Source organism: Maniola jurtina, chromosome 9 (assembly GCF_905333055.1).
Source record: "Maniola jurtina chromosome 9, ilManJurt1.1, whole genome shotgun sequence".
In the NCBI taxonomy this organism is placed as follows: Eukaryota; Metazoa; Arthropoda; class Insecta; order Lepidoptera; family Nymphalidae; genus Maniola; species Maniola jurtina.
The window spans coordinates 3,794,736-3,812,424 of NC_060037.1; the positions used below are offsets into that span (position 1 = coordinate 3,794,736).

The 17,689-nt window shown below is 38.5% G+C and overlaps 1 protein-coding gene across 2 annotated transcripts in view; it reads right to left on the reverse strand.

Moving 5' to 3' along the window:
- Positions 1–3,854: 3,854 nt before the first annotated feature.
- LOC123868044 (cyclin-dependent kinase 14) overlaps positions 3,855–17,689 on the reverse strand; it is a 134,330-nt gene continuing 120,495 nt past the window's right edge. For both annotated transcript variants that reach the window (XM_045910388.1, XM_045910389.1), the window contains exons 6-11: positions 14,520–14,694; positions 13,459–13,583; positions 12,272–12,408; positions 9,195–9,334; positions 7,147–7,408; positions 3,855–6,837 (exon numbers count right to left, since the gene is read on the reverse strand). In XM_045910388.1, the coding sequence (XP_045766344.1) occupies positions 6,788–6,837; positions 7,147–7,408; positions 9,195–9,334; positions 12,272–12,408; positions 13,459–13,583; positions 14,520–14,694 (889 nt within the window). In that variant the 3' untranslated portion in view covers positions 3,855–6,787. The remainder of the gene's footprint in view (positions 6,838–7,146; positions 7,409–9,194; positions 9,335–12,271; positions 12,409–13,458; positions 13,584–14,519; positions 14,695–17,689) is intronic.

Consider the following 17,689-nt stretch of genomic DNA (forward strand, 5'->3'; position numbering starts at 1 on the left):
AGAGCGAATTCAAACCGTCCAAAGTTTGCTATACAAAAAATATTCCGGAACGAAAACACAACTGGGCCAAACCTCGTATTTTTCTAACAAAATATTCCTAATCCGAAACCAGTCGAAAATTTTGTTCACGACCGCGTCGTATACCGTTTCCCGTTCAATAGAAACGCTTCTAAAGCTCTGTATTCACTACGCTACACTAAATACACTTTGCTAGTTAGTGTCCGCGCACACTGACAACTCAACACTACAATTTGTCTGCCTACCTAGATGTTTACTGTCTTAAAAATGGCAGTGAATAGCATACGATCTATTAAGAGTAAGGCTCAGCCCACTACTGTGAACTACTATTTAGTTTTTTGAAGTATTATTATTTTACAAAGTATAAACAATTTAACTATTTACGCTCCAGTTCGTAGTACTATTTTGATGTCTATTAATGTCTACACATAACTGACTAAGGTGACTGAAATTTCTTTAAATCACGAAGCCAAAACTGTTTAAGCTAGTAACCAAGTCAAAGATACCTTTTTGTAAAGTGGTGAAAATATATTTTTGCTAAATGTTTTTGAAACCTTTTTCGATATCGCCCATTATTGTACTTTCGATCTGTATTGTATGCGTAGTTTTGTTTAGACAAAAATTTTTTTAAACTAGAAGTATTGCATTAATAATAAACACTAAAAAAATCCTTCACTAAAAGCAGGATGTTACAATTTCAACATAGAAAGAATATTTCTATTGAAATAAAAAGCTAAAATTTCGCTTACTTAGTCATTCGTCCAGTTCTAAATGTAATTTCAAATCAACCACTTGTATAACAATGAAGTTTTTATTCTATCCGCTAAGCGGCGCAACATTGTAAACCCGTCAAAACGCTTTCAAATCACCGTTTTATTGCTTCGTTCATTTTATATTCCTAGTGGATGAAATGAGAATATCTCGGCGAGTCGTCGCAGACTCGCATTGTCTTTGCGAAATGCTCTCCAGAATCTTATAATAAATCTTTCAAGAAGTTTTAGTTCGGACTCCGACGATTTTCTTACATTCACTTTGAATATAATCTTAGGGATATGAATTTTGTCTTTTATAGAATAACTTGCCAGTTTTTTTTTTTCAGTAGAATCTTCTTTCCGAACCAGTGATAGTCTTGACAACTCAAGAGCCACAAGTTGGCCTGCATGAAGTAAATATTATATAATGTATATGAAAATAATAATATATATGAAGTAAATCTTGAATTGTAGAAATGTTACTGTCAAAAGTCGTAGAGTGTGTGAATATTTGTCCCTTTTTGAGCATTCCAAAAAAATGTGAACTGTTTTTGAAAATTGTGGCACTGTTAATTCAGGGCCTAAAGTATTGTGTTCTAGTAGACTGTCTACTACACAATACTTTAGACACAAAAGGTTGCAATGCAAATATTAGGGCCGTCTTTGTTTTCTACACTGCTGCATCGCAATTCGGCTTGCTTGTTCTGGGGTGGACAAATATAAAAAGTTTATTTGCAATGCGAAGCGCATCCCGTAATTTCTGCCGGGCATGTGTGAGACATAAAGTTGACCTATTATGTGCATAATTTTACCCACTTTTACTTTATCATGAAATATTTATTAATGTTGCGCCTAAATAGATTTGAATAACCAATGATAAAAAAATGTGTGCTCCAATTATTGTCTGTTACTACCCATATTCATATCATCCATATTATAAATGCGTAAGTGTGTCTGTTTGTTGGTTAATTGGTTTGTCCTTCAATCCAACTTCGCAACGGAGCAACGGATCGACGTGACTTTTTGCATGGTTATAGTTAAAGACCTAGAGAGTTACATACATAGAGCTACTTTTTATCCCGAAAAATCCGACTTCTCGCGGGATTTTTAAAAACAATCCACGCGGACGAAGTCGAAGGCATCAGCTTTGTATGAAAACAAAAATATTCCATTTATTTTTTAAACGAAAAGGAAAATCTGACTGTTACTATTTTATAGCTGAATCACTGATACGATCTTGGATATTTTGGATCCCGGAAAAACTATTAGGTATAACAAAGATACTCTAAAGTTGCAAAGATTATAAAGTATTACCCGAGCAGTGACTAAAGACCTGTGTATCCACCAAAGCAGAGATGGTCGGAGATGTAGTTAGCTAGCCAATCAGAGTCTTAATAGTTACGTGAAAAAATTATCACGTCATCTCTAAAAAATCTGATTGGTCGACTAAAAATATCGCCGCTCCGTTCCGCTTAGGCGTAAAACCGAGCCTAAACACTAAATACCTATGTTCATTGGCACAAAATGGTGTTCGTTTGCTTGCTTAACATCTATCATTTCACGAGTTAGCTTAAACTATTCATTAAAGTGTTAAAAGTTCTTAAGTTGCCAATGTGCCGGCGTCTACGTACATTGCACCCCTAACCTTAACGATGTGAGGGACCTCTAAACAGGGCCTGATTTTCTGTTTCATTGAACAATTGTAAGCTTCAGGTCGTGCTCAAAGCCCACAAACAAAGCTAAGCTAATCTAGTACGAAGTTAGATTAGCGTTGCAACGTGAATCATACTATCAATTCCACTACATATTAACTTAGTAGGATTAATCTAAGAGATAGAATTCGAGAGTCGAAACACAATAATAACGTAGTAAAATGGACTTAAATGTCAACTATTTAAAGTCGTAATTTCAGTAACACCAATTTTAACTTGGCAAGGTTTCCGCTTGGCTGTAGATATATGGACGAAGTTAAGATTTTGAAATAAGTTAACTAACTTAAATGGACTTCAACTAAAGTCCGTTTTACTATAACGCTTAAGTGTTTCGACGCTCGAATTCTTTGGTGCGGTAGTCAGTGGACGTTGGTGAAATGTAAAATCTTATACTTACTTATGAATGCTAAGCTTGGTTCGCGGTGGATATTGCCTTAAGGCTGACTTTCAACCAGGGATGTGCGATTATGCCGAGAATGTGCATGAAACTCACCAATAAGTTTCTTTCTTAGGTCTAAGCGTAAGTTAAGCTATGAAAACTAGGCGATGCTTTTTGGTGGATCACACGTATCTACGTATATTCATGCATCCCTAGTGAAAATTCTGCTTTATGCCCCAAATCGTGCAAAGGGTTGATTGCGTACTCTTTTTGCTTAACCATTCTCTCGCTCTGTAACTTTTCGTTCCAAGTTAACAGTAAATCAGGCTCTGCCACTAAAAATTTCGCTAAACTGGTAAATTCACTAATTCAGCTAGAATCCTAGCTTCCCATCTACATTCCGGTACATATTATTTATTTATTATTATTAAGTATAATTTCTATAATCGAACCTATCACGTTATACTTTACAAAAGGACGGTCCCACACTTAATAAACTTGAGATCTTGTCGCGTTTTAAAATAAAATGTTGACGTCTCTGATTAATTAATTTATTATATCCCTGTTAGTTGTTCTATTTCACGATGACCGCTCAGCCTTGCTTTTAGTAGTGAATGCACCGATAAGCGTTAACGCTTTTGCGTTAACATAAACCGCGTCGCGGTTGTAACTGAGCATCATGCACACTGTAACGATGCGTACGTGTGCACTCACACAAACATAGCCAAACGGTCTTTGTGAAATAGAACATCTGCATCACTGGAAGCGGTCCTTAGCTCGCTTTATCATTACTAAACTTATAACCGCGTGCAGGAGTAAAGATAGAAACATACTCGTAATTTTGTGTAGTAAATTACGAGCTCTATAAAGTTCCCGAATAATTTTTTTCAAACTTTTATAACTTGCCGTGTTAGTATTTGGCCAAATCTTGCGCCTGAATTTTAATAACTCAAAAAAAAAAAATACACGTCTTAAATAAATGCTTGTTTTTAAAAAGGATTTTTAAAATAATTCAACTTACCTACCTTAAATCATAGGTGGCAAGAGACGATTAAGTCGATGAAACACGTTTATTCGAAAAATTTATGGTCTCATGTCAAAACCATAATTTGAGTAGGTTTGTTACTTTTTACTTAGCTAACAAGGGACGTTTTCAAATTACAGGATCAAACTGATGTTCTCATTTTCTATGTACCTTAAACGAGTAATTCTTGTATGTATATTATTTCACTTCTCAGAAAAGCTCTTATGTGTCATCCCTGAGTTCCTGCGGTAATTCAGGGTTAACACATATTAAATCGAAAGATGCGGAACAAATCTCGTATGCAAACATTTGTTTCAAAGTATGTCTCTATCTTAACAAATGTAGCACATCATAAAGTTCCTTCATTAGCACCGTAGGAATGTGCACAATAAGACGCCAAATTAATGTATCGTAGCTCTAACAGCGTGATGTATAACATTGTGACGAATCTTTGTTCGACAAGTATAAGGACAAAGCCCACACGATATTTTCAGACTCGACAATCAGCGATTTGATCGTTTTTCGGAAGCAACACGCTGCGATTTGTAACTCAGCACAGAACATTTCATTGTTAGGCTGAGATTTATAGAGCGTACTTTGGTTAGCTCAGACTTATGATAAGGTTGAAACGAGACAGAGTTATGTGTTTGAATATAAATGTGTCTCGTTTTAGCTCTAAGTGCCCTATCTTACTAAGATTTTTTTGTACCTACATTTTAAGTTTTCTTTTTTATAACCGTTCATTTTACACCAGTGGTGGCGCAACCAGGTCGCGCTACCAACAAAATGTATGCACCTGCACATCAGGTAATTACCTCCTAAGCGCCCTATATAAAGTCTGACCAAAGTCAAAGTATGTTCTATAGATTGTATGCCTTAGTAATGTTGAGATTGCATGTTTCACGACTCACTTTGAATGTCAGTCGCAGCGATTTAGGGAGATTCTGAATGTAGTTTTGATACCTTGTTCATAAAAAAAGTAGCCAATACGTTATGCTGTATCGAATTGCTGATCGCCGATGCCAAAAGTATATTGTATGCTTTAGTCATAAACTGTATCCACAAGAATGTCCTATTTTCGATAGCTTAACAAAACGATCAGCGCAAAAATTTGCTAAATAACTCGGACGAGTATAACGCCGTGTTATTTCTAAATATAAATATTTTTTTATTAAAAATCTTTCGCATTTTCATAAAATACGTTTTAAAATTTAATCGGTTATTTTTTTACAATTCGACGTTTTAGAACTTTCAAGTGAAAATCAGCTTCCTTTGTTTCGGCTTAAAAACAGGACAGTCTTAATGGAAACCTTTTTACATACTCGATAAAGCTCAGTGCCGGACTAAAATAGGGTACCTCATAAGGCCGCATCAGGCCTCTGATTCCCTATGACATTCAAATCGTATATGCCTGTAAATGTAACAGAGCTGTCAATAATTTTGAGATCACATAGTGCAACTGGAGTAAAATACGGTTGGAATATCATAGAGAATGAGGCTGAAATCTGCAAAGCGTGCTTTGACTTTGTTCAGATTTAGGTTGAAATCTATAGGGAGCACTTTGACTATGTTCAAACTTAAGACAGACAGCGTTATATCGCTGACATGAATCTGTCTTATTTTAACTTAAGACTTACTTAGCAAAGTCAACGTAAGCTCTATAGATATACTCGTAACTGCAAAGTTAAAATGAGACAGATTTATGTATCTGACATTATATCTGTCTTGTTTTCACTCTAAGGAGTCTGAGCATAGTCAAAGCACGCTTTATAGCTCTCAGTCTCTGGGCTCAGAGCTTACAATATCCCTTAGTAAATATAAATAAACATCTTCAAAATTTTTACCAAAATTATGAGCATATATTCCAGCGTAAAAATCTTCATTTAAAATAACTCATACTCTCAGTTATAGATATACATGGCACACTGCTCTGTTTAAAATATATATTTATACAAATTAATGGTACACATCGATACCTAATCAGTATACCTTGTCACCATAGAATAATTGAATTATATGGATGGATAATATTAGAAGCTTAACAAGCGCTAACGTATTAGAGTCGAAGCGATCGACGGATGGAGAAAGATTGAAGGTCTGCACTGTTCCGTACACCCGCACCGCTACGCCACGCTTCAGAGCTTGGTATTCAAATATGGACTTTAAGTCGTCTACTTTAGATACATTTATCAACGACAAGCTACAAAAAATACTATCAAAGGTTAACTGGAAAAGAATACCTCTAGGTACGTACTAAGTCTATGTACATTCTATTTTTATGTGCGCTAAAGAATTCAAACAAACAAGATACCCTAATTACTGATCGCATATATTATTATGTTTCATATTACAGTACGCGTACAAAAAAGGGCGTACGTCATGGATACGAGCCAAATACACCTCATAAGTCCAAAAAGTTGCAGCGCGCGCTGATGCTGCCATCCGCAATTCTATGGCACATCTGATGCGGCCGACGCTTAATGATGTCGTCAGTATAATTTTCAGTCGAAAAAGATAATATATTTGGCTTGTGCCTATGCGAACAACTTAGACGGGAGGCACCTTGTGGCAGGGTATAAATGCATTTCAATAGTGATAGAATGCCAGCAACAAAAGGCAGCAAGCAAGCTTACGTCATAAACTTGCATTGATGTATTACGTGCCTAGAGCACACAACATAAAGCACTCATTTAAATGAGCTCTGAGCAGCACCAGAGCGGTATCGAGTTAAACAGTGCGGGCCCTCACTCGGCGATGCTCGTTCGAGTGTTTAGCTAAGGGGGGAGACGTTGGTCCGTCAAACCGGCCCGGTCCGACCGTTTACAATACAACTATAGGAATTGAAAGGTACTAACTAACGAACGCACCGCAGCGGAGGAACAAAGTAACAGACTCACGGCGCCTAGTCTTCCGGGTGTAGACTCACGCCTTCCACTGTGAAGATCGACACCTCTGGAACAATGGAAATATGGGGTTAAAATGGAATGTTTTTCGCGATGATACTATAAGGGAGCAGGTGATATACGTTCAACTGTAACTTTAAGATCTTCCTTCGACCTGTTGTTATCCCTGGGGACCCAGCTGAACAGTTGTATTTTTTCTGTATAAAAAAACTCGGTTAGAGCGATTGAGTATTTATGGCAAGACATTGAAGGGCGACATCTATAGCTGTTGTGAACTTTGTCACAGCGTGAGCGTGAAAAGCTGTAGAATATTTCGTCTGAGTTCGAGAGAATTGTCCTCCTGGCCACAATAACTCACCATCAGGCAGGTGCGAAAGGCGGGATGGCAGACAGGCGAAGTACTCGTGCATGAGCGCGCGCGGCGCAGACAGGCGACGCGACGGGTCCGGCTGCAGCAGCGACGCGGCCAGGCGCTGCGCGTCGCGGCCCGCGTCGCGCAGCCGCGGGAAGGCCGCCGCCAGCGGCCGCGCGGGGCACGCGCCCCAGCGCGCCACGTGCGCCCGCAGCCCCGGCAGCCGCGACACGCCGATCCAACTCTCCTCCGTCGGCGTTCCCACCACCTGGGAAATTACACTCGTGTCAACCAGGTTTATACTACGCATGAAATAACTGCATTCAAATTAGTCCAACAATTTAAGCTCTTTGATGCCACAGAGACACAGTCAAAGCGGTCAAACCCATACAACTTTCCGTCCTTTGTTTTCCTCGCTAACTATAATATTGGTACATTGTATAGGCACCTTCTAGACAGGCGCGCTCCACCTTAGGCTGCATGATCACCTACGATTTGGCATGATTGCAACTAAGCACAAGCCTATACTCTAGAATGCTCGTGGGGCGTGTAACATCTGCCCCCCAAAACGTCACTTCATGATGACCACGACCGCTCTGCCAAGACTGTAACGACAAAGAAGAAGAAGACTAGCCTATACTGTTAAAAAAAATAAACTCACGGAGTCGCATTCTGTCAGTTTAAAGTCTTCATCAAAAAGATTTCAACAATCTAGTAACTACATACATATATGATTGTCTCTAGCAATTTATAGCTACTATTGACATGTTGACTAGAAAAGTTTCTCATAGCTCTCGCTTTTGTCAAGAATTTGATGACTTAATAAAAGAAAACTTTTCCATTTTATTCTTTTCAGTGTACGCGAACAGCGGGTCTATCAATACAGATTAATATCTTTTCAGAGTAAAACTTAAGAGTTCTTTTACTCCCTATCTATACCCAACATAAGAATAGAATAGATTTTTTACAAGTGCTTCTGAATCGTCAAAGGAACTTACCACATAAATATTAGAGATTTGAATATTTTATTGATCTCCCATACCTACTGTGGGATATTTATACGAATAATTCATATGAAACAAAGTAATATGTATTTACTTTGTTCCATAAACACGCAACGCGACGTTAAATAGATCTTCAATGTTAATGGCGTGTAATTAAATTTGTGTAAAAATGTTTTTAGGGGTGGCACTTTGTGTCGACTCACAAAAGGTCACGAGGCGAAAGCTCCCCTTGTATATATTAATCATATTAGGACAATGGCTGCCTGTGTGACTAACCAAGGTAAGGTCCTAAAATAAATATTGTAAAAAAGTTGATACCTAGGTATTAAGTTAAAAAGATTGAGCTATTGAGTAAAACCAATTAACTGGATACAAAATCTTTTTTCTAATTTCTTTTACAATGTTATTATGATTTACAACTTGTTTTATTACTGCATTTAATCGTCCATGCATTGTCAATTACCCCAATTCTAGTTTAAAGACGCTGTCCATTGCTGCTCACGAATTTGCTACGCAAGTTTACTTTCTTTGAAAATGTAGGCGACATCATCCACGGTGAAGTCTGTCAACTCGGGCAAAGCAATTGGCGTACATCATGCACATTGGCGTACAGTGAATACATGGGCAGCTTGAGCCAACTTACACGGATCGCTCGAGCAGTCAGTCATTCAACGTGAACTCTAGCCGCTTTTATTACCGCGGAGGCAGATACCAATTTAATTGCAGTTACTTAAAGAAACTGGAAGGGGTTAACTGCGCCAGAGCAGTCCACAGCACGAGAAGTCGAGAGCAGTCAGATTACAACTGCTCGAATGCACGACGGAATTCCGTCATGCTGATCGCTCGGAACAGTTTCAAGTAAGAATTGCTTAAGCGGTCTCAGGTATGGTAATTTATGGCGAACTATAAAAGATTTATAGTTCGCCATAGATTTTTCTCATTCTGAGAGGAGATCCGTTCTCAGAAGTAGACCGGCGATGGATTAGGATGATGACGCAGTCGCACCTTCAGTCTTGACTCGTCTGCTATGGAATGTTGTATGAAAGTTACCTTAAATATTTTGTCTAGCTGGTCATTGGTGTCCCGCACGCCGGGGAAGGTGGGCACCCCGCAGAGCATCTCCACGAATATGCAGCCCACGCCCCACATGTCCAGCGACGTGGAGTACTCCGTGCTGCCTAGGAGGACATCTACGGAAGAAGCATTCGTGTAAGTACTTAGACACAAGTATAGTTAAAAATGACGACCTCCCAGGTGCCGTGCTGAGCGCTGTGGTCTTATAAGTGAGAAGTCCCCAGTTGAGGCAATTTGGGAATTTATTACTTCTAAATTGTCTCTGGTCTCGGTTGGTGGGAGGCTTCGGCCGTGGCTAGTTACCATCCTACCAGCAAAGCCGTGCAACCAATCGATTTAGCGTTCCGGTGCAATGCCGCATAAAAACAGATTCAATCAACTTGATTATATTTCACTCAATTTGAAAGAAAATTTTGATTTAAAAATTCACAGTTTTCTAGTAGTTAGTCGTAAGTCCATTTAGCAGTTAAAGTTTTAAACGAGGTACGGATAGCTACGATTCAAATCTTGGGAAGTCTTTGAAATATCCTCTAACTCATGTCCTCTACAAAACTTTCTTAGTATTTTAGTTATAAATGGTAGAAGGACATCAAAAAGTAGTCAGACTTTTTCGTTTAACTTTGTTTCACGTCTTTTACGTTTTCGAAACTCGAAATGGTCCTATTTAGTTTTATTTACTCTACAGAGAAAAGTCTATTAATTTTGTTTGCAGAAACTTTCCGTCTTAACTCTTAACCTATTTTTTTTTCTATCGGTATTGCTTCTAACTTGAAAACATTCTAGAAACGAATTAGAGAAGTTTTCTACATAAAAAGGAATAAATACTAGGTATTATGCAGCTTCCCCGATTCGGTTGCTGGGAAGACCTCTTTTATGTAAACGAGGCCATAATAACAAAGATAAAATTTAATGGAACATAGTTTTATCGATAGATAAACACTGTGTGTTATTTCTTATTATGTATGCCCTGTGCTGCAACACCACTTGTAACAAATTGGGTGAACCATCTGAACAGCTGGTCAGTATTCCGACACTCTCTGAAAAATCGATAGCGACACTATCTCGAGATAAAAACCGCACAAGTGCGCGTCAGACTCGCACACGAAGAGTTCTTAATTTTTTGATTTTCTTTCATTTCCATTTTTTCCATCATCATCATCATCATTAGCCTGTAGACGTCCACTGTTGGACATAGGCCTTCCCTAAAGAGCGCCAGCACGAGCGGTCTTCAGCCTTCCTCATCCAGCCATTTTACATAGTTGGTTCATCGTGCTGGAGGGGCGTCCCACACTACGGCTCTTCCGGCCATCGCCATTTTTTCCCGCTTGCCGATAATAATTATCGTGATGAGAGAGGTGAGATTGGAGCACGCTTGCCTAGAAGATCCCTATTCACTTGCTTTCAAGCTATATGTGTTAGAAAAGAGAGCCGTGGAAAGGTATTTCATACCTTTCCACCTAGCAGTTCGTATCAGAAACGTTAAGCAAAAAGGTTCGTGCAAGTAGATTTGATGTCGACCACATGACGATATTCACATTTTCTCGCCGTTCTGTGGTAGAATGGTGAAGGAGTGTCAAGCTTTGTGAAGTTCCTGAGCGTACACTCTCCTAAATATATCCAATAAGGATTCCGTTGTCGCTGGCCCGCGGCCAATGCAGTAGACCAGGGATAGGTATCGTTTGCGCATGACTCTATAGCAGTCAATTTTGGCTTTAGCAAACATCCCTAAATCACTGCATGGAATGGAACCCTTGGCCTGCCACCGTAGTTTGACATTTAAGTACAGTATGTCGATAGCAATCATCTCGATAGCTTGACACTGTCACTATTGGTTAAAATTGTCGCAACAAGAATACTATACATTCAGCTAATCCTGCAGGCCTACCAACGTAATTGGACAGTTAGTGTGAGAATTTCAATCATCTCTGATTGACTGAAACTCTGTCACTATTAGCTAAAATACACTGTTTCAGCAAGAATACATATATTCAGCCAATCACAGCAATTGATATTATAACAATTTGATTTGAAATGAAAACATCGCATCACGAATGAAAATATTTGCTATTTACCCGTTGCGTAAAATGATTCCACAAACTGCACGCAAATAATGATAATACTAAACATTTCTCAAGAATAAGTAGGTGCTTTGGCATTAGCATTTGGCTATGGAATTTTCACAGTACATTTGTCAGATTTGATGGTCCAGTAATACGAACCAGTGATTTTCCTTTTATTTTGTTCTATAAATATTTAGAAAAATATAACGCAGACGAAAGAATTAGATCATTTGAATGTCACAATGGTGTATTGTGCTTCGTTATTACAATTGCAAATATATTTAACAAAGTGATAATTTATTCAGAAGGGGAAGCTAATAGATACATAACGTGATTTCCAAAGGACGATTTTAAAGATCATTTAAAAGTAGGTTTCCTCAAGTATTTCCATCAAAATTGTCTGATTTGCATCTTTATAGAAGCGCATTGGCACGGTTCCGCAACGAAGTCGATCAACTTCGTTGGCAATACGCCTATTCATGGCACGAGCTTACACGGAATCACCTAAGTTTCAAGGGGCATTTTATTGATATATAAAAACCTTTTATTAAGGTCACTGTAAGAGCGTTTCTACATAAGATATTCCACTCTGCCATTTTTATGTATTCTGAATACAAGGTTTATCTCTTTTTTATCAGTAGTTTAAGGGGTATTGATGTCTATATTTGGTTGTGTATTAAGTAAAGTCTTCAGTTAATCGAAAATGCTTAAAAGTAGCGTGCCATTCTTACATAGCATTTATGGACACTACAATTTAGTAGGTACACAGGTTTAATTGTGTGAGATATACCAATTAAATTCGTTAAAATGTAATTCGATTTCCATGCGTAAATACAATATAATATACATAACGAAGGATCTGGAATCTGGATACCGTATTATTATCCTAAGAAAACCCTTGCCATTCATTATGTGATCATTGGAAAGGGGTTACAACCCCCAGCAAAAGTATGACGCAGAGAGAGAGAGATAGAGAAAGAGAGCATTACCAACCTGGCGGCCTGTACCATAACGTGACGACCTCGTGCGAGTAGGTGTGGCTAGGAACAGACTTCGCGCGGGCGAGCCCGAAGTCTGCTAGTTTCAGTTCACCGTGCGAGCTTATTAATAAATTCTGTGGTTTTACGTCCCTGTAAAGAAATCTTAATTTAATAACATGAAATTATCATCATATAGAATACGAAATGTAATACTGGCTTCCCACTGTGCATGATTCTGCGGATTTACACACACGATCGACGATTACGCACAGACACGCACCGCGCATAAGGCTCGGGCAACGACGATGTGTCTGCGCTACCAGTGCTTAGAGGTACAGGGATTGTGCGTACCTTTTCGTAGTATTCGCATGATCGAATTTCGTACGAAAACGCATGCAAAAAGATTTCTGTCAGACAATTTCTAATTATATGCGGCTCTCCGTGCGACGTCCTGTCATAAGATACCATCGCACATCGCGTCCATCGCGCTTTGCGTCTGTTCAAACCTTTAAAGTTATACAAAATCAATTAAACACTATAATCCTCTAAAGCGAGAATCGCCAGACATTGAAACGTCAGCAAAAAGTGACTATTATAAGGCCAAGGCCAAGTAATTGTTAGCCTTGGCCTTTGCTATCCCCAAGTTAGGCATTCGTAGAGCCTATATCAAGCCTAACTTACGAGTTACGCCGCATAGGTTGTTATAAAGGTCAGACAATTGATGTAAAACAGTCAGCCAGACTGCGCTTTACTAATGAAAGTAAACATTTTTAAATCTGTTTGGAATACTTATTGCAGTAGTAAAGTTGCATTAAAGGCCTGGGTATATAAAACGCGATGGCATCAGCATGACATTGAACGTGTCACAATTTGTAATACGAGGAATTGTATGAAATATATCACAAAATCCGTAGAAGCGTGATATATATACTGTGTGAATGCCTTCTTAGCTCTCTGAATTGCAACCTCTAGACGCTGCCATAGTCGGTCCATAACTACAGAGTGATAGCATACAATTGAAATCCGATTGTATAAAACAAAACAAATCTGTGTATTTTGTGCGGGAAGCAAAAGTATGACGGACGAACTAATAGTAACCACGGCCTAGATATCTAAATAGATCGATAAATCACCCACTGCGCAGGTTCAAGGTGAGAGTTCACAGCTGACGCTAATACTGTATTAAGATGTGGTACATACCTGTGTAAAACTCTTCTCCGATGACAGTAGGCGAGGCCTCGGAGAAGTTGAAACATGTACAGTCTTACATTATGTCGGTTTAGCCCACCCGGGTGCCTTTCCATGTACTGTGATAGATCCGTGTCCTGTTCAAATAATAACGAATTATTTAATAACTATGTTTCGATGTTAATAACTGAGCAAAACAAGATTAGTATAGATAAGGCTAACCGCATGTTTGGACCTATGACAACGGATAACATTATTAAACCCTCATAAATTATTTAATTCGACCAACGCGTTGGTTGTTATAATGATAATAATTATTCATTCATGAAAGTCAACTAAATAATCCCAGATTACGATCTGTAATTATTGTCCTAATTAATAATTAATTTGTTGTAAAGAAGCAGGCGTTACTTTGCGGAAGCCAATGATATACAAGGAAGGAAACAAAGTTTAATTTGCTGTAATCCGCTGTTTGGCTGGCTTTTCCCACATGTTCTGCAGGGGGAGAGCGGGCGGTGCATATCGTATGCTGCATGTTGCACCATACAGATTTGTCTGTTTCAGCGAATTATAGCAAATTAAGCTTTTGATTCCTTGTAATTAATTAAACTATCAAAAAAAAAAAAAACAAAAAAAAAACTAGAAACAAATATCTGTATCTGAGGTTTGTAAGATTTCCGTAAAAATGTGTAGTTTAGTCACAAGTTACTACGCTAAAGTTACACCGTAGTTTAAGATTTTTTTGATTTCTTTCAGCCCATGTAACTTAAAAACTACACACTTTTTGAAATTTGGAAAACCACCGACACAGATAATGTGTTTCTAAAACGTGTATATTTTTTCATTACCTAAAAACAAAAAACATTGACTAAAAACTCTTGTATCTCAAGCAAAATTCATTCACCCGGCCTTTAGGGGTGAGGTGCGGTTAGAAGGAAAGCACGCACGGACGCACAGATAAAGTTGTTTCCGTCATCTGTGGTAACAACACTATTTCAGGCTCCACCCGCCAGCGAGCTATCGCTTCGATGAAGTGGGCTCTTAAGAAGCTTCGTTTAAAATAATCGACTTACCACAAATTCGAACACGAACGTGAGCGTTTCCCTCGTATGTACAATGTCGTGTAACGTGACTATGTTCGCGTGCTTCAGCTCTTTGAGCAGCGACGCTTCTCGTATCGCCGTGAAGGGCGCGCCTTCCTCCTCTTGCAGTCTGATTTCTTTTAATGCTACCACTTGCTGCGTTAAACTGGTAAAGAAAAGTCCACATGTTAGTCTTTAACAGAAAACTAATTTTACACTAAGGTTGAAATCTATAGAGCGCACTTTGACTTTGCTTAGACTTAAGTTTCAGTTAAAACGAGACATTTATGCCAGCGATATAGCGCTGTCTCGTTTTCACAGTGTCTTAAGTCTGAGCAAAGTCAAAGTGCGCTCTATATATCTCAACCTGAGTCTAAAGCTACAGTATTCCAGGATAGACAAAGATCTCCCTTCGATTTCGCAACAAACAGACTAAGTGATGATAATAGGCGTAATAAATAATGTAAAGGACAATTAACATTGACGCAGAGTCGAAGCGGCGCGTCGGTCGCGACATTCGTTCACACTGTGGAGTATATCGAACTCTGTCTCCATTAAGTAATGTAATAATTGTGTTATACTACTAAGATAGTATAAAGACGCGTGGCGACGAGCGTCTGCTACGAGTAGCAAGCAATTTGCCATGAATTTGAGGACATTTCAATTTTCACGTCACATCTCTTGAACTCTGCGCAAATGGGCCTTAAAACATTGTAAAACCATACACAATCGTAAATAAACTAAAGGATGCGACGTCAAAGCAAACTCACATTTCAGAGTTTCGCTAAGTTCCTCCAACACCAAGTTCTGATGGGAAGTTAATTATTCAACCTCGAGTATTCCTCAACTAATTTGTTTGCGCGTTCGTGTAAAGCAAAGTTTAGTCCTACGTACTTACTCGTAATTGCGAATTCATACAAATATTTTAAAGACATTTCTCTTTATATTTGGGTAGCTACTAAATGACGATTTCACGTTTGAATAGGGCAATCAAGGCAGTCTTTTAAATCTATTTATCCAGTAATTTTACCATTTGTACTTATTTATCTTCGTTTATTCATCATGACATCATCATGATCAACCCGTCGTCGGCTCACTACAGATCACGGGTCTCCTCGAAGAGTGAGAAAGGTTTTAGCCATAGTCTACCCACGCTGGCCAAGTGCGGATTTGCAGAGTTCTCTAGTATTTGCAAATACACTAGAAGTCCTAACAGTTTGCGGCCGCAGTAATTTGCAGCTTTTAATTAAGCTTTGAGCGTACAGATGCTGTGTAATTACTATCAAATAGTAAACTAGGAGCATCTAAATTGAATACTCAAACGAGTTTTAGTAGAAAGAAAAACTCTGCCTTTAGAATGAGTTTGCCGATCTCGAATCAATTGATGATTGTCATGGGTTCGTATAATTATGTCAGAGAAAACTAGATCTAATTTTTTCAGATACCTACTATAAAAATCATGATATTAACTATATATATTCTAGAGGTCAATGATGCCACAAACAATTCAACGAATGTAACAATACAAAACCGAATATTTCAGGAGGTCGATACAAGGCGAGTATTGCATGAAACAGATGACAAAGTAGGCCAAAAGCGACACGTTTTGCATATCAAGCGAAGTCAAAGGATTTACCGAATGTATAATGCGTCGGTGTTCGCATATTCGAACTTATGAGTAGCTTTATTTCCTTATAAGGTTTAATGGAAAGCTAAAAATGGGTCCGAATACAGAAGAGCGAGGTGAAACCATCAAGCAGCGTAAGATCTCATACTTATTCCATATTTTACGACAATATAGAAGAATAATAAAGGGTATAATCGCAGGAAAAAGAGGGGTGGAAACATAAGGTAGTGAACTGAAATATAAACAATCGGTGAACTAAATATTCTACCTAATCCACAAGAGAAGATTAGAGGCTGCTGACCTTCAGTCATGGGGGAGGCATATGAAGAAGAAAGATTTCTCACTAGAAGAATCATATTTTAGTTACTAATTTAGAAAGGAAAACCCGTATCACTAGAATATTGTTAAATATGCATGTGGAAGGACAAAAGAGGAGAGCAAGACCAAAGAAAAAGTGGATGGATTGTGTGAAAGCGGACATGCGTGTAAAATCCGTTGACGGATAACAGAATGGATGACATGTTGTGTCGACCCCACATAGGGAGGGATAAGGACCGGAAGAAAAATATAGAAAGGTAAAAAAGTTGCTTTTGTGTGAAATAAAAGAAATCTAATAGGACAACAAGTAGGTAATCAAAGTTGGAAAATATTTTGTTATGTAGATATAAAATTTAAATGTATATCGCAAATCTATGGAGGGAAATGCGAGGTTTGTTCAGCTTATGTAATCCTCGAAACACGTTATGAAACTTCCTGAAGGCGACAATTTAACAAATCGTACGTGCTCGGTAGCTCTGTCACATTTTGCGAGCATTTCATATAGAATTTTCAAATATGCCAGCACAATAACATTGTCTGTATTGTAATCTAATAACTTGTTACCCAAATTAAATAACTGGAAATGTCGACGTAGCAGCCATATTAAATTAATATCTTACGCTCCGGCTACACGCTCCGTTTTGCCTGAGCAGTTAAAACTGCACAGGCAACACCGCGCAGTCCAATTTTTAGCAGCTTTTGGAACTGCGCGGGATACCGCATTGCCGGCCACACGCACGCACTTAACTGGTTTGTGTAGGTAAGCTCTCAGGTAAGACGGAGCGTGTAACCGGGGCTTTAGAACCATTTAAAGAAAAGACTTTATTACTATACAATATACAATAAGAAATACATACTAATATTACTTAATATGTGTCCAGCATGGTGGACTATGGCTAAACCCTTCTCATTCTGGGAGGAGACCTGTGCTCAGTAGTGAGCAAGCAATGAGTTGATGATGATGATAATGTGTCTGTCCGTCTGTCTGCTAGGTTTCTCAGATTTTGTTATGATACCTGCTGTTCACCGTTTATTGTTTTTCACTAAAACTCATTGACTTGTCTTTTGAGATGTGCCTTATTGCAATCTTGGAACTAATTGCGGCGCTTGCATTCAGCAGCTCCTTGCGACTGGTTTGATGTCACTTTTTTTTTATTCAGATACAAGTTAGCCCTTGACTGCCATTTCACCTGGTGGCAAGTGATTATGCAGTCTA